The sequence below is a fragment of the Oreochromis niloticus genome, linkage group LG17, assembly GCF_001858045.2.
Source record: "Oreochromis niloticus isolate F11D_XX linkage group LG17, O_niloticus_UMD_NMBU, whole genome shotgun sequence".
Taxonomy (NCBI): Eukaryota; Metazoa; Chordata; class Actinopteri; order Cichliformes; family Cichlidae; genus Oreochromis; species Oreochromis niloticus.
In genome coordinates, this window is record NC_031981.2 from 3,201,871 (window position 1) to 3,225,126 (window position 23,256).

Genomic DNA, 23,256 nt, shown 5'->3' on the forward strand with positions numbered 1-23,256 from the left:
TGTTTAGAAGGGTGTGGCTGTTTTTTGTTTTTGTTTTTTTGTCTTACCGTTTTTCTCTTTTCTGTCAATGCACACTTTTTCCTGTTGTTCTACAATTTAAAAAAAAAAAGTGCACCAGGACATGGGTTTTTGACTCTGACCACAGGACAGAGTCAAAGACCCATGTGCCTCTGTGGTTATTTTTTGTGGTTATTGTTGTGGTATCAAAACACGTTTAGTTTGTTTGAAGGAAGGCCTACCAGTATTATGGCTTTCAATTCTCTTTCTCTCTCACATTTTTCCATTCATGGAAAAGAAATGTTGTTGGACATATATCAATATTTACTTCATATATGATACAGCTCTATCAGGAAAGTAGAAATAGTAGAAGAGTAGGAAATCCATAATAGCGCGCTGATTTAACGAAATAATTCAACACTGAAGGAAAGCCTTTATTTGCATTCCAGAAGGGATTTAGATCAATAACCCCTTTCAAGCATGCTGTGAAGTATAAAACATTAAATCAATAAATACATACAACAACTGGAATGCACACAAAACGTCAACCTACAGTATCGTAAACTGCCTTGAATTATGACTGAATTATGAGGTTGCCAATCAATCAAAATTCAGAAACTTGAGATTTGTTGAAAATTAAAAAAATACATACACCTGAATTAAACAACACAGAAATTAATCCCAAGAAATAGCAAGAGCCAAATTTTGAAGGGGGGAAAAACAGACATCAAGACTTCAAATATAATATCACTTGAATACAGAGATGGGCATCGGTGGTCAAAACCCATTCCTATCCGAGCGACTCTTCCGCCACAGATAGATGGCCAACAACACTGAAAGACAAACAGTAACAGATTTGATCTGAGTGGAAAAACTAGAACATTTGAATCAATTTGCAGTAGAAAAGGTTTTCAGGAGTTTTTAAGAAATTGGTTCCAGGTTTGAAGAAAAAGCCAACTTACCAGCAAGAACACCGGGTATCAGCAGGGAAAGTAGTATTGCAGAGACACGGTGTGGTGCAGGATTACTGAGGCTCACTGTCTTGTCACCATACTTTATCTAGAAAACACAAAAACACATTTCACAGGGGAAGTCTCACCAGAGCAATGGGTCACAGTATTTCCTCTATTACTACTATTTTGAAGGAAATATATCAATTTGAAAATGACTGTAAAGAACTATTGTTATCTCTATTTCTGTTTCATGGTTTTTTGTTTTACTATGTTTGTTCCTTTCATGTCCCAGTTTCATCCCTGTGTCTTGTCTTCAGCGCCTGTTGTGGAAGTAAGTCTTGTCTCTGTGTTTATTTACCTCCCAGCGGTGTCTCTGTTTAGTTTTTTCAGGTTCACGTTTCTCAGTTTTGGTCTCACCGTTTGCTTCCTGTTTTATTTTGATAGTCCCATGTACATTATATTCAGTTTTGCTTATTATGTCTCATTACTTCAGTCTTCACGTGGTCTTTATTGTGTTCTCCCCACAAGCTGTGTGATCCATGGACCCTTGTTGGAGGCCAGTGTGTGAGTTACTGATTTTCAGTTTTACCTGAGCTATTTTGTAAAGCACATTTTGAGCAATAAAGCTATTTTGAAGTTTGCGTTCGTGAGTTTTGAGTCCTGCTTTTTTGTCCCACCCTGCCTGCCGAATAGCGAAACCTGACATAAAAAATTGGAACTAAAAAAAAAAAAAAAAAAAAAAATCATTGGACTGTGTACATAATCAAAATTGTAACGTCATATACAACAATTTGCAATGTGCCTGTGTCACTCAGTCCTTTATCCAGTCTCTCTTAGACTGTCTTCAGTTGTAGCTACTGTTTTTCTGTACCTTGTCCATTGTTTTTTCCATTTGTCCAGCAGCTGTTTTCCTTAGTCTTAATCCCTGTGTTAGTTTTTGTGTTTTCAGTTATCTTGAAATATTGATTCTTGTCAGATCTTACCCTTCGTCAGTCCTGCCAACATTATCTTGATTAAAAGTCTTTCTTTTCTATAACTCCTTCCTTCAGATAGCCAAGCTACAGTATTTTACCTTTTCTGGGGATCTTATATCCAAGTATCTGCTTCGACAGTTCAGACGTTTTCCCTAGGCACCACAACACGCATATATACTGTGACTTCCATAGGAAGGTCATTTTGAACCTCCTTAAGTTTCTGTTGGTGGGTTGATGGGAAAGTACAAATTGGCCCGTCACTATACCTGCTGAAAGACCGTGTTAGTGGTTTCATCTACGATCTAGTCCAGTATCCTAAAACCTAGTACTCCCTTCTTTGGTCTATTAAATTTAAACTTGTACTAAGCCTGTATTTAGCCACTATGTTTAGCAGACTGACCTCACCCTTTATTTCAGTCTTCACTTGTCTTTCTTTTTTACTCTCTTGTATGGGTCAGAATATGTTGTTTTCCCTGTGGCCCTCCATTAGTGGGTGGGTGGGGGTCAGTGTCCTTTGTCATATTTTCCTCTTGATTCTCATTAGTTTTTCCCTCACTTGTTGTACTGTTTTCGTTCAGGTTGCCAGCCCTCACCTGCTGCCTTCCTGGAGGTGCTCCGGTTTCTCTCAGCGTCCTAGCCTCTTGCTCTCCTGAAGCTTCTAGTGCGATCCCCCTCTTCCATAGGTCACTTGCAGGCATCATCATATCATCATCATTATATCTCTTTATCCAATCTTCCCAATGGATGCTTATTTTGCTATGGGCTGTTTCTTTTGGTATGCCAAATATGTGGATGCTGCTTCTCCACGATCTTGCTAAAGGTTGGTTATTTTTTCTTGCATCTGCTGTGTTTGGCTCAACAACATCACAAAGGCCTCGTTAGCTTCTTTGTGCCATTTTCCTAATTCTGTCACCCAGCACTGCATTTTGTTTAGCTTTGCTGTTTGTTTATGAATCGTTTCCTGAATTTCTCCAAATTTCCTTTTCATAGCATAACTGATGCAAGTTAGTTCTTTTTTCACTTTTCTTTTGACTTTAGCTTTGAATATTTTTAGTTTTTGTGGGAGATGGTCACTGTACATGGTCACTGTGCTGTCTTCATGCTTGTGTCCGTCTGTCTCGTTGTCTCTCTCCATCCCTTTTTCAGCTTGGTTAGCATTTCGTCAGCTTTCTTTGGCTTCTTCTTTTGTTTTCTTCACGCACATGCATCATTTGAATCGTGTCAGTATTTTTTAAAGTCAGTTGTCTTCCCAGTCAGTCACGTTTCCCTGTCACTGGTAGTTACTGTTGTCTCTGTGCTCCATGTTCTGTTTCTGAGCCTTCCCTGTGTTCCTGGTGTCTTGTCTCTAGTGAAGGTTTAGTTCAGTTTTCTTGTTCCCCTGATGTAGTCTCCGTGTGTTGTGTGCTTGGTTCTAAGCCTGCCATGTTCCACGTCTCTGTGTCAAGTCTGCTTATGTCTCATGCTTCCTGTTTTATTTTGATAGTCCTTGTCCTGTGTATCTAGTTTTGCTTCCCTTTGTCTCATTATGTCTGATTAGTCCCAGCTGTGTTTCCCTCCTGTTTCTCATTCCCTCCCTCGTGTATTTAAACCCTGTGTTTTCCTTTGCCTTTTGTCGTGTTGTACCCTCATGGCTGTGTGATTCTCCATGTGTTTGGTTCATTAGGTTTCCCAGTTTAGTTTTGCATTGTTTATTTATTCAGCAAATAAATCTGTGTTTTCTGAGTTTTGCCTACAAGTCTGCATTTGGGTCCTTTCCTGCCTTCCACACACAGCCATTTCATGACATTTTTAAAGGCAAATAGCGCTGATTTGATCTTTTCTTCTGCTAATTGTGTTTTAAGCTTAATTTAAAAAAAAACAAACAGTAATTTGAAAACATCAGAAATGTATTTATGGTGTAAATTGTTAGCACAGGACTGTACTCCTGAGGACTTTGTAAGTTAATATAGATCTTGTGATGTTATACCTATTATCACATTAATCAGACTTAAAAGAAAGATTTACCTTTAACTCGTAAAAGTCTGTGTTGGGCGGCCTTTTAATCCGACAGATAAATGAATCCATCTCTTTACTGGTTTCTTTGGCCTCCAGGATACAGGGGTATTCCTGTTTGTCTTGAACGCCCCACACTGATAACTCTTCTTTTGACATCTCCAGGTTGTCTGACTTTTTCTGAAACAACAACAGAAGTCTGACCTTTAGTAAGCTGATGTCATTATGTTAGTAGATTGTTTCAACAGACGCAACATTACCTGTATGGTGATGCGTACATCTTCCCCTGTTGTTACACCCATGAAGCTGGTAAACTCAGGGTCCGGATAGTAAATGATGTTTGTGGAGCAGGCCAAGGTTTGATTGGCTACTTTCAAAGACACACTGCTGCTAAAAATCCCCGAAGTGTTTTCAGCTGCAGGTGTGCCATAGGTGAGACTCTGCAAGGAGTTTGACTGTATAACGCAGAATGTATTTAGTGTGTGGACAGTACAGCAAGCAGATGAAGATGTCAAGATAAACCAAGCACTGCACAAACACATTTCCAAAAGAATTGGAATGCTTAAGTCACCTTATTTTGTCGAGCATAAAGTGCATCCAGAAAGTATTCACAGCACTTCACTTGTTCCACATTTTGTCATGTTAATTCCAAACATTCCAACAGCTATTCCTTATTCCAAAATTGATTAAATTCACTTTCACCTCAAGATTCTACACACAATGTACCATAGTGACAAAGTAAATAATAGTTATTTGAACTTCTTCCAAATATAGTTTTTTAAATTAAGAATATAACATATACATAAGTATTCCCAGACTTTTCCATGACATTAAAAATCAGTCATCTGATTTTGATTCAGTCAAAATCAGATCATCTGTCAGATGTTTTTACATCTCGACCGAAGTCCACCTGTGGTAAATTCACTTGGTTCGATGTGATTTAGAAAGGTGCACATCTGTCTATATAAGGTCCCATAGTGGACAGCGCATGTCAGAGCGCATGTAGACCTCTGAGACAGGATTGTATAGAGGTGCAAATGTGGGGAAGGGTACAGAAAAGGTCCCAATGAGCAAAGATGCTGGCCACTTGTATGGAACCACGGGACTTCCTAGTTCTGGCGGCCTGGCCAATCTGAGTCGGGTTAGAAGGGCCACAGTCAGGGAGGAGAACTTTCCAGAAGGACAATCATTTCTGCAGCACCTGAAGAACTTTCAGACCATGAGAACAAAACTCTTTGATCTGATGAAAACAAAGATAGAACTCTTTGGCCTAAATGCGAAGCGTCAGTAGGAAACCAGCACTGCTCATCACCTGCCCAATACTATCCCTACAGTGAAGCATGGTGGTGGCAGTATAATGCTGTGGGGATGTTTTTCAGCAGCTCTAACTGGGAGACTGGTTAGGGTTGAGATGAGATGAATGCAGCGATATACAGTGACATCCTTGATGATGAACCTGCACCCGAGCACTCTGGACATCAGACTGAGGGGAATGCTCATCTTTTGGCAGGAAAACAATGCTAAGCACACAGTCAGGATAACAAAGGAGTGGCTTCAGGACAATCTGTGAATGTCCTTGGGTGACCCAAGTTAGAGCCCATGCCCAACTGAACCTCTCTGAAAATGGCTGTGCTCCGATCCTCATCATCCAACCTGATGAGCTGGAGAGGTTCTGCAAAAAAGAATGGGAGAAATTTCCCAAAAATAGTTGTGCCAAGCTTGTAGTATCATAATCTAAAAGAGTTAGGTCTGTAATTGCTGCCAGAGGTGCTTCAACAAAGTGCTGAGCAAAGGCTGTGAATACTTACATGTTTTCTTTTTGTTTTTGATAAATTTGCAGGAATTCCAAGCAAATTTATTTCATTTAGTCTTTTTTCGGGTAATGTTTCTAGAATTTTAAATGGAAAATGAATTGAATCCATTTTGGAATGAAGCTGGAACAACTGCAGCGCTCTGAATACTTTCTGGAAGCATGGAGCCTTCAGAAATTCTTGACTAAGAAACTAGAAATATTTACATTTAAGTTGTGTTAAAACTGTATCTGTAATAAATGTCAGACTGTAAATCCAAAATCCTCTTCCTTCTTGCTGCACTGAACCATCTGTCTGACCCTCACTTTCATTTCCTCATTCATATATTCAACAGAAAAGGTCATATCAGAGTGCATTAAAGAGATAATGATCGGGAACATGAAAACCTACTTTGACGTTAGCTCATTGTTAACATGAACACTTTTGTAATTAATCGTTCATCTAGACAAAGACGCCAATCGGTTACTCTTTCAGTCACAGATAATCTCTCTGAAACTTTGTTCACCGAGTGTTTCCCGGGTTTCCCACGCTAGTGAGTCCATCAACTCAGAGCAGAGTGTTAGACTGATGTATTCAGTTTATAATAAACAGTCCCATTTACACTGTGTGTGTCTGCAGACCTGATAGCTGCTTTTTCTGGGAAGCTTGACGTCCTGCTTGGTGTGGTTGTGTACCACTCCTTCAGCAACCTCCAGGTGTGACCCCATGAGTGTGAGCTTCCTCTTCCCACTGCCAAACACAGAGCAGCATTTATGCAGAGCAGAGAATATGAAAGACTTGATCACAGAGAAGTGAGTCATCCTTGGATGACGTAGTTGTCATGTTCTGATGCAGACCAAAGTGTCCGATGGACTGAAACAACAAATTTAGAAAGGATCACGGTGGGATTCTTCAAGAGTTTACTAGAGAAGATAAATGCCGAGGCACGATGCTGCATCACTTCTGAATGGAAGAAAGATTTGCAGCCTTATAGCAGAAAGCCAGCGGAGCTCACTGAAGAATAACGAGAAGCTTATTGTTTGATGGACCAGAAAAATAACCATCTGTCTATTTTCTTTCCCGCTAACCTGTTATATTTGTAATAAATAAATAAAACTAATGTAGTTTTAGATTCGGATGATTAACACCACCTTGACTATCTGCCTCAGGAAGACTCCCCACTTCACTAGCTGGGCCCACGTCCTAATTTTAGGCTTGACAGCGTTGTAGTAGGTAAAAGTGAATGCTTTAACATGACTTGAGCTGTGGTTTGGGGAAGGCCTCGAAGGGGACTGGTGATGGCTCCCTGACCTGGCAGATCCCCGTGTACTAAATAGAAGTGAAGAAGTTAAAGAATGGAGAACAAGCAGGGAGGGAGGGTGGGGCACGTAAACGAGAATCATCATCATCATCATCGTTTATTTGTATAGCCCTTTAAGAACACACAAGGCAGTCCAAAGTGCTGAACAACACAGATTAAAACAACTACCAATTTAAAAATACGATAAAATCATTACATACAATAAAATAAATAAGAAGGTGTCAGTTTCCTACAGAGTTAAAAGCCAGGGAATAAAAATAGGTTTTCAGTCTGGACTTAAAGACCTGCACTGATGACGCTAGTCTAATTTGAAGGGGAAGGTTATTCCAGAGCATCGGAGCCACAATTGAAAAGGCTCGGTCTCCTCTGCATTTCAGCCGCGACTTAGGAACCGACAGCAACAGCTGCTCAGCTGAACGGAGCGAGCGAGGAGGAACGTGGTTTCAGCAAATCAGATAAGTAGACAGGAGCCAGACCATTTAAAGATTTAAAAACCAATAAAAGGACTTTAAAACGAACCCTAAATTCAATGGGAAGCCAATGCAAAGAAGCCAGAACCGGAGTGATGTGATCGAATTTCCTACTACCGGTTAAAAATCGTGCCGCCGCATTTTGCACTAACTGCAGCCGTGACAAGGTGCCCGACCCGGCCCATATCCGGTTGTTCAGTCTGACGTCACTGGCCGTGTCTGGGCCTAAACTCCGCTGCAGGTCAAACGATCACTGTGGCATTACTGAGAGTTGAAAAACTGTCTAAAGTCTTTCATCTTTAATAAAATGATCAGTGTTCTGCTTTACCAGGTGTAACAATTGAGTTTAACATCCAGGCATCCATGAAAATGGAATTTATGACATTTAACGGAGTTAGAAGTTAGCAGGAAGTTAGCTCGCTAGCTTCTATCTAAATACAATATAGCATGTCCTGACTGCGGGGTTTTGGAAACAAATTCAAACGTACAGCTCTGCTATAACTTCCAACATAAATGAAGACAGAAAACTAAACAGCAGTGACGTTTGTAGGGTTACTGAAGTTTGGCTAGCTGGTATATAATGATGTGCTACGTGACCGCTAGCGACACAGCTATGTTAGCATAACATAAACAAGCTAACTTTTTTTCCACTCGATAAAAGTTAACGTGAGTGTTCTCGGTGGTCAGGAACAAATGTAATCGCATGGCAGGATGCTGTAAAAGGACTAAACTTCAGCCAGGAGAACAAGTGAGATAATCCATCCACAATACGAGGTTAGTCATTCATATACTGCTGCATGGGCTGTGCTGTAGTTACATCGTAAGGTTTTAAAAACTGAGCTTAAATAAATGATTAGCAGTAATAAAAGCCGAGGGAGGTCAACAGTGATCACTGACTGTTTTAGGAGCTTTTTGAGATTAAATAGAAGAAAATACAAAACATTAAACATGTTAACAACACAAAAGCCATATTAAACGCAGACTACTTTAGGCCCGGAAGTAGGATTCGTCACGTCATCACTGAACAACCGGATTAAAAGGGAATTGCAATAGTCCAGACGTGAGGTGATAAAAGCATGAATAAGAGTTTCCAAATTGGGTTTGGAAAGGAAAGGCTTAACCTTCGACAGGCGTCTGAGGTGATAAAAAGCAGATTTTACCACCCCATTTACATGACCTTCAAAAGTAAGCGCGGAATCAAGTTTAACACCAAGATTAGTGATTGAACTTTTCAGATGAGAGGTCAAATCACCAAAATCAACATCTGGGGTATCAGTAGAGCGATGCGGGCCATATAAAATTGCTTCCGTTTTGCGACCATTAAAATTCAAAAAATTATTTGCCATCCATAATTTAATATCACTAAGACAGTCAAGCAATGATTGACATGGGGAGGTATCCAAATGACTAAAAGGTAAATAAAGCTGACAGTCATCGGCATACAAATGAAATGACACTCTGTGTTTACGAAAAATCGGGGGAGTAAGTACAGCGAGAAAAATAATGGCCCAAGGATAGATCCCTGGTGCACACCCCAAAGCAGAGCGGCCACAGAGGAAGCGGCCAGTCCCAGTTTGACACAAAAACTCCTTTCGGAAAGATATGATTTTACCCATGACAATGCCAAATCAGAAATTCCACACAGTGATGTAAGCGGGAGATCAGCAGGTCGTGGTCCACTGTGTCTGTGAATGAACAGCTTGCAGAACTGGGGGAACCTGTGTAGATGACAGCCAGAAGGTTGTCATCTATAGACGAGCGTGTTTGGAGGCGTGGTCCTGCTCCTGAAATTCCGATACATAATCTCCAATAAAATGATCTGCAGATGATTTTGATTTTTATTAATCAGGTTTGTTATAGCACTTCTCAGAAGATAATTTCTTAGAGACAGTGCGCTCCATATGTCACATTAAATGAGACAGCGCACATATGGGTGGGGGGTCATGGTTTGGTCCTACCTTCGCTATTGTGGCTGATATGAGGGTAGGGACGGCCTTAAGCTGGGCATACACTGCGACTTTTTTCAGTCGCGTTATTCAGCTTCTGCTCAAACTGCACGATTGACTCGCAGAGGCTATAAGTTCGTAGGTCACGATGCAGGGTCTCACACTGTACGGCCCGATGCTCTGATGCAACCTGAGTGCTCACACTGTGCGTCCATAAAAATGAAGGTTATAACAGAAAATCTCTCGCTCGCTCTCCCTCTCTGTCTTTCACCCACACAGACACACACCACCATGAACTTTGCTAAATTGCTAATGAAAAACATTGGTCAGGCAGCTGTGATTGAGCAGCAATGTTCATCCAGCTATTTTCACGGTTGTTGTGGTCGTGATAATTTTGTGAGGCCACATCGAAAAGGCTCGGATGAGCTTGCCAAAGTTCTACAAGTGCCTCCATCGCTTGTGTCCAGATTACACGCTGCACTGCCGTGCTACTCCGTCTTTTTCACCGACATTTATGTGTTTGCGCGTGCGCAGTGTGAGAAGCTGCGGTGACATACTCGCAACGAAGCGATTGATGATCGGGAGCTGGTCGTGAGGTGTTAATCGCTTCTCGTTACCCCACGTATACTACACGATGCACGACACACGATGAAGTCCAAACTCGGGCCGATCACCAAAACGGTCGCACGACTGAAAAATCGGCTCAAAATGGGCCAAAAATCGCACAGTGTAAGCCCAGCATAAGGCGTCTGGGGATTCCCTAGGGACGTTTTCCCTGGAGTTGTTAATTTGGTTCTATATGATAGTTTGGTACTAAAAACTAGTAGTTTTAGAATTTAGCTAAAGGTGGCCTCCTCAAAAACAACTATCAGCACAAGTTTCTTTTAATCATAATTGCAAAGAAACTGACATTAAGCAAAGTTTGAGTTCAAACACTTTCTGTAACCTCGGCTGCTGGAAGTTGTGTATCTACGATAAGCAGTTACCACTGACAAATTGTGCAAAACTAATTTTACCTCATCCAGCTGCTGCTTGGAGTAATGTTGCCGCAGGATGGCGATGAGCGGTAAGTGATGTTGGCATCACCATGGCAACTACCATCTTCTAGGATAACACACACACGGACCACACCTTTGATATCTGTGCTGGGAATGTGGAACATCAGACTGACACCAGCGTTGTCCCAAGTAGGAGACCTGAGCAAAGACACACAGACTCAGTGACATCATCATGACATGCAGAAAACCTGAAAACAAACAAAACTTTTCCTCAGCAATGAAAATAATCTGTTTAACAATTTTTTTTTTACAATTTTTCTTGTATAACAAAGGTTTGGTGTTTTTTTTTGGTTTTTACTACTTTCGTTGTTTGCACCTTAATTTTCAATCCTTAAGTTATTTTATTGTTTTGTGTGATGGGAGACTTCACTGCGAATTTCACTGCATGCTGTGAACTGCTGTTTTTTTTCTTACTGTGCAGACAACAGTACATTTCTCCTCCTTCTGTTTTACACTCAGAAACCAAACAATCTGCGTTTCAAACAGTGCATCATTTGACCTCATTTCTGCAAGCCTGAGTCTAAAAGCTCCAAAGCCAAAAAACATAAATAAAAATCAGCATGTCCAGTAAAAATGAATGTTTGTTGTCAATGAAATCTTTATCAGTGTTTTTTAAACTCATTTTTAACTATTTTGGCATCGATAAGTGCTGGGTGAGAACTCGCATATTCCCAAATTGTAGAATATGTAGGTTTGTAACAGAGGTGGGACCAAGTCATTGTTTTGCAAGTCACAAGTAAGTCTGAAGTCTTTATACTCAAGTCACGAGTCAAGTATCAAGTCACTGGTAAAGTCCAAGTAAAGTCACAAGTGTGAAACTTTGAAATTCAAGTCCTTTCAAGTCTTTAAAAGAAAAAAGAAAAAAATTGCAATTATATGTTAAAAAATTGACCATTTATCTCAACACATGATGAAACACGTGAACTTACAAAATATACACAAAGTTATTCTGAAATTGCACCTCTATAAAATACAGCTCAATTAAACTTAGCTGCAAGAATAATCTTCCTCTAAATGAAAACTGCAAAAGCAGAACTTCCTATTCAGACAAAAACTGCTGAGATTTCCACAGGAGAAAACAAAGAACCATTGCAGCAAATGTAAAGTGCGGTGTGATTAGCATATCCTCTCTCTCCCGCCTAGTTGTTTTGTGCACATATGTGTCTGTATCTGTCTGAGTGACAGAGTGTGTGTTCCCTGAGTTCAGGTACAGGACCCAATTTCTGAAACAGACCCCGCTCACCATCCACAGACAATTCTGAGATAACAAGCTGCATGTTATTCTTGGATGCGCTTGTAGGATTGGATTTAAAATAGCATAACAAAAATATCACACACGTGAAAGCCAAACAGTATCATCAACGTAGCCTGGACAACATTTGCTAGCAAGATGAAGTCAGCTATCTCATCGTAGCAAAAGAGAAGCACCACCATTCTTTATGCAACTTCGAATGTCGGACAAAGTTGGAAGTTGTTCCATCTCCGTCTGCGATTCTCTTCTTGAATGTTTTTTGCATATTGCATTTTGTTTTTTGTTGACTACGTTGTAGTTTATGTACCTGAAAGAAATTACTCTTGGCAGCATTTTTGGTTTGAGTGTTTTTTTTGTTTGTTTGTTTTGTTTTATCTGGTTAATTTGATTGGCTGTGCCACAGCCTACGCACACAGTACGCAGTGTGGTAAGAATGAATGAATGAATGGTGCACACTGTTATCATATGCCTATTAAATTTTAGATTTGGAGTAATATAGCAAGTAAACAGGTTCAAGTCCCAAGTCACTGGTGTAAAAGTCCAAGTCAAGTCACAAGTCTTAGAACATTTTTTCAAGTCATAAAATTATTGACTTTTGGTTTATACCAATAATTACTGATTTTTGGTTTGTAATATGTGTGGTTCCCCTGGATTAAAATCTGCTCTTTATTTAGTTATTTCTCAGCATCATTCTAGTTATCTGTACAGTGACTCACTCTTTTGGAGTACATTCAGCATGCGTCTGGATCCTCACTCGTGTCACATAACCAAGGTTTTGACCTGATAACACTGCATGGTTACTCCCATAGAAAGACACCACATTGGGAGTGATGGAGGAGATCTCTGGCCCCTGGCAGTAACACACAAAAATAATCAGGTCGTTTAATTTCCTTCTGCTGACATCATAACCTCTACTGGATGGGGATAATGAGGATCAGACTCACAGATTTCTTCCCAGGCTCCAACTCTTTGCAAACTTTGTCCTGCAGGAGGGATACAGCACTTAGCATCTGCACAGCACTGTAATCTATCAGAACTGACCTAGGACCTGTTGTGGCTAACATTAGCTTAGTTCAAAAAGAGGAATAAACAGAAAACTGCTAATAAAAGTATTGCCATTTTTTTTTTATAAACTAGACATGTAAATCATTGTACTGATGAAGCAATAAGCACTTAAATAACATTTTTTAAGTAAAAAAATCGTTCTTTAGCATCTCTAATGTATGTTTAATAGTTTCATTTTCTACCATCAATCCCATGTTTCTTGCTGAATGTTAAAAGTGATGACTTTAAAATAATGTAGCACACAGACTGGTATGAAGTATGAAAATCCATAAAATCAGTCATTAGTACATCAGTATTTCCTTGGTTAGCCCAGGAACAGCTGTTTTTGTTCCATCCACAACCAGCTTTGATACACTGCTGACACCTGGACAGGAAACATATTGGAGATGAGATGAACAAAATAAAAGGTGTAATCACAAAAAATATGAGCATGAAGAAGAGACGGGAAAACAGATTTCTTTTTACTCTGACTGAGTTGTTTCAGTCATTTAAGGTGATCCGACTTTCTGTGTGTGGGACTAAATACGGACGTGATACAGTATCATGTCACATTGTGCATAAAATACAGCTGTGGTTTTGTTATAACAAATGTTTTTGTAATTCATTGATGTCATATTTAACTGACATTAGGTAAGAATTACAGGCCTGCAACCAAAAAACTGCATAGGATTTTGTTTCTTATAGATTTTTACTCATTGAAACCGGGAAACATATTTTAAAAATTCCATCTCGTCAGGTTTTCTTGCAAAACTCGTGTTTTTACTGTAATTAAGCGTACAAAATCTGGTATCCTGTACATGAGTAAAAACACCATTTCCAATAATGATTTCTTACATTAATTTGATATTTCTGACTCAAGAGAAAGACACACAGAAAATGCGAGGAATTGAGGGTGGTCAGTAGGAGGGGGAGGGTACGGTGGGTTTGGCAGTGTGAGGAGCTCAGATGATGGTGTCCAGGTTTATTTTGTTCATAGCGAAAGGTAAGGAATGATGGAATGAAATGGAGATCCTGTTTGGATTCAGCACCCTAAAAAACATCAATTACCAAAAGTATCCTACACAGATGATTTTTTATATTCTTTTTTCGCAGACGTGTCTGCGCTCACACGTCTGGTGGGATTCAGGCAGGCGAGGAATCGAGGGTGTGACGACAGTCGTACTTTTCACGTATTTTATCTAATATCTCATTTATTACTTTTATTAATTTCTTATATTTTAGTCTCATGTGTGCTTTAGTCTTGGTGTGCACTTCAGTGAGGACTGCAGAAACATTCAATCTGAGTTATTCTGCAGGAATAACAGGAAAACACCTGATTCCGCCAAGTTGTTCCAACTAAGGCTGAATTTAGGAAGCTGTGTTAGCTTACTGTGCTGACTAACGACATGTAATAATGATGATGATTCAGCTTTGGGGAAACTCCAGACTACAGCACATTACGAGTGCTCTGTACTCATCTCTGTACACCTCCAGTCTTTGTTTTTGTCTTGACGATGGCTAAACTGCACCAAAATAAAGACCACTCGCTAACAACATCTCATACAATTTCATCCAATTATTGAACTTTTCTAGCTTTGGTCACAAAGGTTTCATTCTCTTTGATTTCTAACTGCGACCTGATTGTCTGATTTATCTGTTTATCACATCAGATGCAGTGTAGTCTGTCCACAGTGAGTCGTTGAATTATTTCTGATATTGATGGACTTACAACTCGAAACTTAGCACTCCACTGATGTTAGAGCAGTCGTTTAACCTCAGTCGTTCTGACAGTGGTGATGTCCCAAGTCTGAATTTTACTGTGACATCAAGACCTGTAAATTTAAAAAAAAACTTATGATGAATGTCAGTGTCTCTGTTATTAGTGATATGTCTGAATGAGCTGCACTAATATATAAAAATAAACAGGTAGAATTTGTCAGCTGATAAAGAGTATTTCATCTGTCAGAGTGGCTCTGTCGTTAATACTTCTGGGTGGATTTTCTTATTTTGGCAAATGTTGCAAATCAATAAACAACCTTTACTGTGAAGTATTTTTAATTCCTGGAATTATTTCTGAAAAGTCACCAACCATCAGCAGGAAGTGTACGATCAGACAGGATGCAGGTGCACTGTGGGAACTGTGGAGGAGGGTTATTCGAAGCACAAATCGAGCCGGACCTTCCAGGAAACTGACAGGCAAACCTCGATGACACTTCTTCACCCACAGTCAGGTGTGTGCGGACTTTTATTGAGATCTGAAAATGAAGAAAAAAAGTGATGAATAACTGAAAACCAGAAATGATTACAGTCCTGAGTGTGTTTGTAAGCTGCACCTGTCCGTTTGTGTCCTTTTCCACTCTGTGGGAAATCATTTTGTGTTGGGACTCATCAGGAATGGACAGCCAGTCTGAATCTGTGCAGTCATCTTCAAATGTGCAGCTAGAAGAAGAAAAAGAAATGATCACCAAGTTCAGAATTGTTTGAAGACGTCAGCCACACATGTTGTTTCTCTGACCTGCGTTTAGAGCCACACCACACACAGTATGGATCCTGTGCAGACCAACACTGCTGCAGATTTGTGTACTTGCTGCAATTCGACACACGAACTCGCTTCACCTAGAACGACAAACACTGTAAAATGCAGCACAGATGCACGTGACGTTCAGATAATCTGTAACTAATATAAGTACCTGGTTTCTAAATGGCACATACACATGTTTCTGATCCACTGGATCCAGATGTAATTTAGGAAACACTTTGCGGTCATCACTGGTCCTGTAGAGCACCGTGGGACAGCCAGCGTGATAGTTCCGATCCACAGACAGCTAACAACAAGAAAAAGGAGATTTATCCAAGTTTGTTATACATTTCATTTGCTTCCTTTGAAAGCTGAGTTAAAATTAATAAAGGGGTCACACCAGCACAGAAAATGAAAACACTGCTGCTGTTTTAGAGAACGCTTTGTTGCTGCCCAATTTCATCACATCCTCCAACTGTCATTGTGTTGCTCAGTGTATGAGTCAAAGTCAAAGCTAATTTAAATTAACTGGCATAATGTTACCTGATAACCACCTTTTGTTGTTTAGCTGTCACAAATAAACGCCTCCTTCTCTGTATTTTTAATGGATGATGTCTAAGTTCATAAGAATGTATCGCTTTGGTTGAAAATGTAATTACACACTTTCTCATATACTGATGAGCACAACGTTCTTTTTTTCTATTAAATTACCTAAAAAACCCTTAGTGTACCTTTTAAAAGAAGATAACATAACATTAAATCATTTGAGACAGCGGGCATCTTTTGTTGTTTGTGATGAGTGCACTTTCTTTGCATGCATGAACACAAATGTCATGCTGCGACCATGATGACCCTTAACTGACAAGCATTTTATATTGCAATTAAGTCAAATAAAGTATTACAGTTGGTATTCATGCTAAAGGTCTGGGTGTTAAAAATGATGTTGAGGCTAACATGGAGCCTCGTGGCAGGATTTCAAATGCTGAAACAAACACTTCCATTAAACTCTCAGATCGATTAAGTAATGTCTCAGAGTGCAGCAAATCTGTCTCCTCCTCTTCTCGTATTCAGCCAGGAACAGAAATGAATGCACTCATGACCCATGCTGCTTCCTTAGAAGAACCCATGCTCTATAACATTAAGCAGAATGACTAAGAAGCAGAAAAGAACAGTTTTGCAATAAAATAGAAATATCTGCAGCAAACAGTAGCGGCGCTGAATGCCTGAGATCATGGCAACGTTTCAGAGGCCCACTCAGATGTGATGGTGTCATATTTCTAAACAGGATCAGTCAAGATAGTGACCAGAAAAGCAGTTCTGTCATCAGAAACATTTACTGTCTGCCAGCATCCAGTTAACAATGGTGAGAAAAACACTTTATAACACTTTACACTTTACTCCGTCTAATTCCTCTAGAATTAAATGAAATGGTCACATTGTGACAATTACACAGTAGTGTAAGGAATTTAAAGTATTGTGTAACTTCAGGTAATATAGAGGAAATGAGACACAAATTAAATTATTAGCAATTTTAAGTAATGCAAAAATAATTTTAAGCAGATATATACAATGTATATAAGAGCCCCCTCTAGCTCCCTGTGGGGTGGTATGTCTGTGTTCTTTCTCAAGATTGGCTCTTCTACAAGAGGCCTGGGAATCTGAGGGGAGATGATTTCAGTGGCATCAGTCTCCTCCTATGGCCAGCTTATTATTCTATCTGGGTGGCTAATGACCGGCAGGGCCTATGTACTGCTTAGTTTTTCTTTCTGCCACTCAGTTGGTTGCTCAGTACATATCTTGTCTACTTGAGGTACTTGACTGTGGCTGACCTTTGTGCATCTTTGTCATGGTTCCTGTTGACCTGTGGGATATCCAGGTACTTGTATCCTGTATGTCTGCTTCTCTGCCTTCTGGCAACTCCATCACCTTCCCTCTCTTTGCAATCATTCATTGTACAGGAGGTGACTGATGATCTCTTCACTCCTGAATTAATGTCCATATCTGCTCTCTGTGATAAACTGGCTTAGAGGGTTGAGGTCTATGCAACAGCAGTAGGTACAGTGCATCACCTAGATATGTTTTAAACTTTATGGTGACATGAGTGATTCCCTTTGGGGTTGGCCTTGTTGAATGAATGTTCTTAGTGCACTGTTAGTCTGATACAGTGCCAAGCACTCCAGTGTTTGTGTGTGGGACACTGAGTGGAAGGCTTTCTTGTAGTCAGTGCAGCGGTGCTCAGCGTGGTCTGCCTGGTCTAAGAGTCTTGGTGCACTGCTCTGTCAAACAGGAGTAGCTGCTTTCACCCGGTTTTTCCTTTTTTTTCTGAGCAAGTATTCGCTTGCCTTTCATGGAATGCTGCTAGTGACTTCAGCCAGTACTTCCAGTATTACTCAGTTGCAGTTCTGGGTGCATCTGTTCCCATGTTATTATTTCGTTGTAGCTGAGAGAACAGAACTGGAGCTTTGGAGAACAGACCGTTTATTGTTTATTTCTTCAGCTTAATGGCCAGAGCTGTGAGACTTTGTTTGGCAGTTTTCAGAGTCCCACTTATGGACTTTATATTGTACTTCATATTCATTTATTCATCATGCCTCTCATTGAACCATTCTGCACCTCGGTTTACTGACTAACATTGTTCCAGACTTCCTTGATGTGGTTTCAAGATTTCTTCACCTTCCTACATAGATCTTTGATCTGATACTCACCTGCTTCTAAGACTACTGTGCTGTATATGAGCTCACTGTTTCACATTTGTGAACTGTGTCAGTGAATCGGGGTAGTCTGTCTTGTTTGGGTGGCTACCCTGAGCCAGAGATTCAACTGCTGAAAATCACATCACTAACTGACATCAGTAGTTTCTATCTAACTTTGTGGGAGTGGCAAGAGAGCTCAGTTAATCTTTGGCTTTATTAGATCACAATAAAATGCAAGGGACTGTGGCAGAGGAAAGCTGCATCCCTCCATCCATTAAAGCCATTAAGCTACTATCATAATTTATACATGAGCGTAAATGCAGCCTGAAAGAAAATACTTTAGTAAATATAGTAAATATTGTGTCAAGCAAGCACAATATGATTCTTTAACGATGTGATTGAGCTGTCAATACAGAATCTCTACTGAATAGTTTTTTTTGTCAACTATATGAAAGCAGGTGGAGGATGATGAGTGACAGAGGAGAATCCTAGCAGAAGGCAGTGTTAGCTACGTGACCATCACATACTTGCTAGTATCTCTAGAAAGTATTTCTATTAACTGATATCTATTACTTAATACACACCTTAATGAGCTGCCCGTCTCCTGTCCCAATGAAGAAAACCATCCAGCCTCTCTTCCTCACTGCCAGCACAGAGGTCATGTAGCTGTGCCTGAAGAGCACTGCCTTCGGTTTCAGGATCTTTGGCTGAAAAACAGGCAACCACCAGATCGGATATTTACAAAAAACTAACCAGCAGAAGTACTGAAAGTACCTCATATATAAATAGCATCTCATTACTCAAAGTCTAAAAAAAGCCTTGTGTTGTTGTGCCATCAGAGTGACCTCTGTTTATTCACTTTGTATTTTTGTCTTGAATTTAAAGTCAAAAAATAACGTGTTAGTTTATACGTTATAGTGCCAGTTGAAAATGAAGAAATACATAATGTGGCAACATGTCACATGTATTGTTTTAGGGTTTTTTTCTTTTCTTTTTTTGATTACATAGTGTGTACAGTTTAAAAATCGGCCCTTAAAGAATCAGTAGAACTAAACGTTTTTATAGATGATTTCTGTTTATATACATTTACTTCATTGAATACTAATTAGATGCAGTTTCACACACAACAAATCTTGTCTAAACAGAATGATCTCCCATCCACAGCTCCTTAAGTCCAAAGAGTTGTGCTGGTCCGCAGCTGCAGCAACATGGTTTTTACTTACAGTTTGTAGGGAAAACTAACATTCTGATAATGAATCAATATGAGGTCCTATGAATGCACAGCACCAACTCTACAGAAGGCTTAGGCTGCTCTGTATACTTTATTGTTTTTAATAAATCAAACATCATTCATCTTCACATGAACCAGCAGACAACACAGTACTTTAAATACCTCAGAATCCTTATTCAGTCATGACTTTTAAATCATTTTTTACAATCTGGGACTCTAGATTTTTTCTATTTTCTAAAATCTAAATATTTTTAAAACTTTTAACGGATTATTTTGTCTCATTTATTGAATTTGTCGCTGTTGTTTTAGTTCCACCATTTAATTATTTATTTGTTTATTTAATAATAGAGTAGATTGTGCTCCTGCATATATCTTACAGTTGTTATGTCTTTTTGATGCCACTTAACAATGACTTAATACTACTTTCTACTAACCAAAGAAAACAATAATGTGACAGGTGGAAACAGTTCCAACCCAAAAAATAACCATTAAAAATATTAAACTTAAGTTATTCAGCGACCCACCGTCGCTTCTGATGGCACAGAGGTGTAGAAGTCTGGATCTCTGTCGGCGTTCCTGTTGTTATCAGGGCTGATGTCAAACACCATCAGCTCGGTGTCGGTGTCTCCTCCATCGATACTGAACACGCCACTCCAAAGCACGGGCTGCTCCCCCGGGATGACCGAGGAGGCCACGAGTCTGCTGCGTTCACCGTTAGAGACACTGAGAGTCGCGCCCCGCAGAGACTTGAGTGTGTCAGTTTTACTTTTTTCGCCTTCGAGCCAAATGAGACGGACTCTGTTTGTTCGAGCTGAGAGCACGTTGGAGAACAGATAGATGGTTGAACTGATCTGAAACCCGTCAACAAACTCCACATCACCGTTACTTTTGATCCCAGGTACGCCTGAAGCTCCATCAGTTGGAGAAAATATACCTCCACCCTGTTTGTTATCCGTATCATGAAGGTTGATAGTCTGCTGATCAATGCCACACTTGTTGTTTTCAGTCTGTTCTTTGTTTTGTTGGATCGCAGTCAGAATGTAAGCGTCAGTCTGAGTTTTCTTCTTCACATCCACCAGAAAGCTGACAGACCTGCTGCTGTTCTTCAGAGGTCCCACCTGGAAGTGTTCCCTGTACAGAAGGCTGGAGATGTTCTTCAGGTCCAGAATCTCGCAGTGACCGCAGTCATCGTCAGTCACACCGCAGCTGATCAGAGAGTCATTCTTTGTGAAAGGCAACAACACGTTGATGCTGAAAGTTGCGTTCCACTCAGCTGTCTCAGAAACCCGGTAAAACTGGACATCATCCTGCTGGTTTCCGGTCTTTAAGATTCCTCTCTGGGTCAGACTGTTGATCAGACTCAGGTCGTGGCTCAGCTGGTACAGCCTCTCCTTTGTGGCGACGTAAAGTGTGTTTGAGGTTACGGCGAACTGACGGATGTCTCCATTAAAGGTGAAGCCTCCATCCTCCTCCAGGCACGAACCCGGTTCTCCGCAGAGAACAGAAAGCAGAGTGAGCAGCAGGATCATCTTGAATCTACAGCAATACTTCCTCTACACAGCGAAGTCTGGCACGGCTCTCTGCTCTCTCTCTCTGACGTGGTGTCTCAAGACTTGTGCGTAAAAGCGCAGCGTGGGTCTAAAAGCTGAGACGAATACTGCCTTCCGAAACGTCAGAACAAAGCCTGTTCGGCTTTTTTACATCCTGTCAGAAATTACAAATCCTGCTTTAATTTATGCTATTAACGCTTGCAGTTAAAGTAAGATAGGCAGCTCTATAAATGCTGTGCAATTAAAACACAAGTTTCTCCCACTGAACAGAATCAACGTTTTGAGAAAACACACAGGAATTTTTATAAAGAGTCATTGAATAACATAACGATCATCTAAGAGACAAGTTAATAGTAGCAGCCTCTCTCTCAGTGCCATGAAGTCAGAAAAAAATAAGGAAGACAAGACACATCCTCTTTCTGATGTGCAGCTGTCAAAAGTGTGCAACCTTTTAAGAGCAGCACCCTCTCTGTCTGCTGCGGCATTCATTTCCGAAAAAAAGTTTCGCTTTGTACCCCTGCGGTGAACAGGAAGTAGTTCAGCGTTTTATTCTTGTAGCAATAATGATTTCTTGGCTTTCGCTGCATATGTGCTTGTGAGTACAATAGCCAGAAATAGTTACAACTATACCCGGTCTCCCCTGTTTCTGGCATTTGTTGCTTTGGAGCTCTTTTAAAGTAGTGGATGCAAAATGTAATGCAAACTATTTACATGTCTCTCCTATTAAATAGTACAGCTATTTTCTCAGCAATACAATTAGTACTTGCATGGTGTGGTCTCAAACACAAAGAGTGAAATGATACAATTAACCCCATAGTCTGGGTTAGTTGTAACACACACAGATGTAACACAATGAAATAAGGGTACTGACAAAATCTTAATATGTAATCATTTTTATTCAACACCTGAATGCACACACACACACACACACATACAGCTTCAGTGATCCCTTGCTCTCCCACGTAGCAACAGGGAATCACCACTCAGAGGAAGAAAATGTAGTTGTGCACCAGCATGATTTCTCTGCAAGTCATCACATGACTCTTCATTAGTACAGGTGTGGGGATTTTAAAACATATTTATAGAATCTGAGTGAAACAAAGTCCCAATGTGTGAGTATCAAAGTGCTGCTCTGAATATTTTCTGTTGAATATCGTGGCGGAGGTATGGTCTATGGCTCCACTGCAGGGGAGCCATTTCAATGACACCAGGGCCTGGAGGGAGAGGTTGTGTGTGGACTGCTCCGCAGTGGTGGTTAAAGATGGCGTGAGGACAAATCTCTGTTCACAAATCTCAAACATGAAAAGTGTTAAGTGTCGTGACTATGGTTATAGTATAAAATCATAATTAATGATAAACAGAATGCCATAAACAGCCCTTTCACTCAAAAATACATAGAATATTTGAACAATTTAAAAAAAAGTTTAAGTAAGGCGTAAGTGCTTCTGTAATGCACGGTTGGATTGTTGATGAACAGTAGCTTGTGACATGTTGACCACAAGTGCAGCGTCGTCACATTTCCTGATCCAACAGACACAAGTGAATCAGTTCTCCATTTGTGTCCAGCATTATGAGAACTGTCCTCTGTCTTGTTAAAAAGAATATTTTCACAATGGTTTATGTGTATTTATGCCCCTGAAGTCTTTTTTTCTGTATTTATCAATATCCAGGAACAAAAAAGAAGCACAATTACAGTAGTTCCCTTTCCCTCAACACAGGGTAAGATGAAGTTCAAGTTTTAAATCAATAAAAAAGAATTAGCTGAAAACTAGATTTCGACACTAAAGCTGAATTCTGGAAGCTAATAACAACCCTCTTTAATTGTGACATGATATAGAATAATCTCCATCAAGGTGTTCTTAGTAAATGCTGCCATACAGTGTGTTTGGGTCCCATAAATATGCATCACATACTTCTCCTTTAGTCATCTCCAGTTTTTCTGAAACCTCTAAAAGGACCCTTACTGGATTCAGACGCCTTGGTCGGGAGTCAGACCCCCAACCTGAAGTTGCAAAGGGATGTAGTGTTGTGCTGCATGTGCTGCTAGACACTCATGGAGTGCAGTTAGTTTCTTTAGCCAGTAGGCATGAATCATGTCAGGGTCTGGTGATGTCCTTCTTCCATATGCTGTTCCAGTATTGCTCCAACTCAAGCCTTGGAATGGATGCTGTTCTCATATTGTTCCGACACAAACCTTGTTAATCTGGATGATGTCCGAGCTGATATAGCTTCAGTTTTGTCTCTCTTGCTCATATCCCAGGTAGGCTGGAGTAGCATGGGGGACCTAGGCTGGAAAGTGTACTGGATACACATGCCCTGGCGCAGTATCTTTGCTGTTCCCAGGACTACGCTCTTCTGGACAGAGATCTCTGATGTCACTCCTGGGATCTGCTGGAGCCACTGGCTCAATTTGGGGGTAGCTGCCCCGAATGCTGCAATTATCACACTAGTACTGTTGCCTTCACCC

General features: G+C 40.3%; 1 protein-coding gene across 2 annotated transcripts; it reads right to left on the reverse strand.

The window, feature by feature from the left end:
* Nucleotides 1-410: 410 nt before the first annotated feature.
* Nucleotides 411-21,253, reverse strand: LOC100690017 (plexin-C1). 2 transcript variants are annotated; one of them, XM_003445104.5, is made up of 16 exons: nucleotides 19,764-21,243; nucleotides 18,593-18,715; nucleotides 15,488-15,622; nucleotides 15,313-15,413; nucleotides 15,131-15,236; nucleotides 14,887-15,052; nucleotides 14,527-14,629; nucleotides 13,107-13,182; nucleotides 12,698-12,736; nucleotides 12,470-12,603; nucleotides 10,460-10,639; nucleotides 6,348-6,456; nucleotides 4,177-4,371; nucleotides 3,929-4,096; nucleotides 960-1,056; nucleotides 411-830 (listed from the first exon to the last, which is right to left on the reverse strand). In XM_003445104.5, the coding sequence occupies exons 1-16, from the start codon at nucleotides 20,766-20,768 to the stop codon at nucleotides 775-777; spliced, it is 2,793 nt and encodes a 930-aa protein (XP_003445152.2). In that variant the 5' UTR covers nucleotides 20,769-21,243; the 3' UTR covers nucleotides 411-774. The 2 variants fall into 2 exon arrangements, 1 of the variants encoding a protein (XP_003445152.2); XR_002056771.2 differs by lacking the exons at nucleotides 411-830; nucleotides 960-1,056; nucleotides 3,929-4,096 and adding an exon at nucleotides 9,110-9,215 and having other exon boundaries at nucleotides 4,238-4,371; nucleotides 19,764-21,253.
* Between the last annotated feature and the right edge of the window lie 2,003 nt (nucleotides 21,254-23,256).

Coding starts and splice junctions, on each gene's coding strand:
- LOC100690017 (XM_003445104.5), bottom strand. CDS start 20,768: ATGATCCTGCTGCTCACTCTGCTTTCTGTTCTCTGCGGAGAACCGGGT. Junction 18,716..19,763: donor CTGTGCCATCAGAAGCGACG/GTGGGTCGCTGA, acceptor CCTGTTTTTCAG/CCAAAGATCCTGAAACCGAA. Junction 831..959: donor GATACCCGGTGTTCTTGCTG/GTAAGTTGGCTT, acceptor TTTGTCTTTCAG/TGTTGTTGGCCATCTATCTG.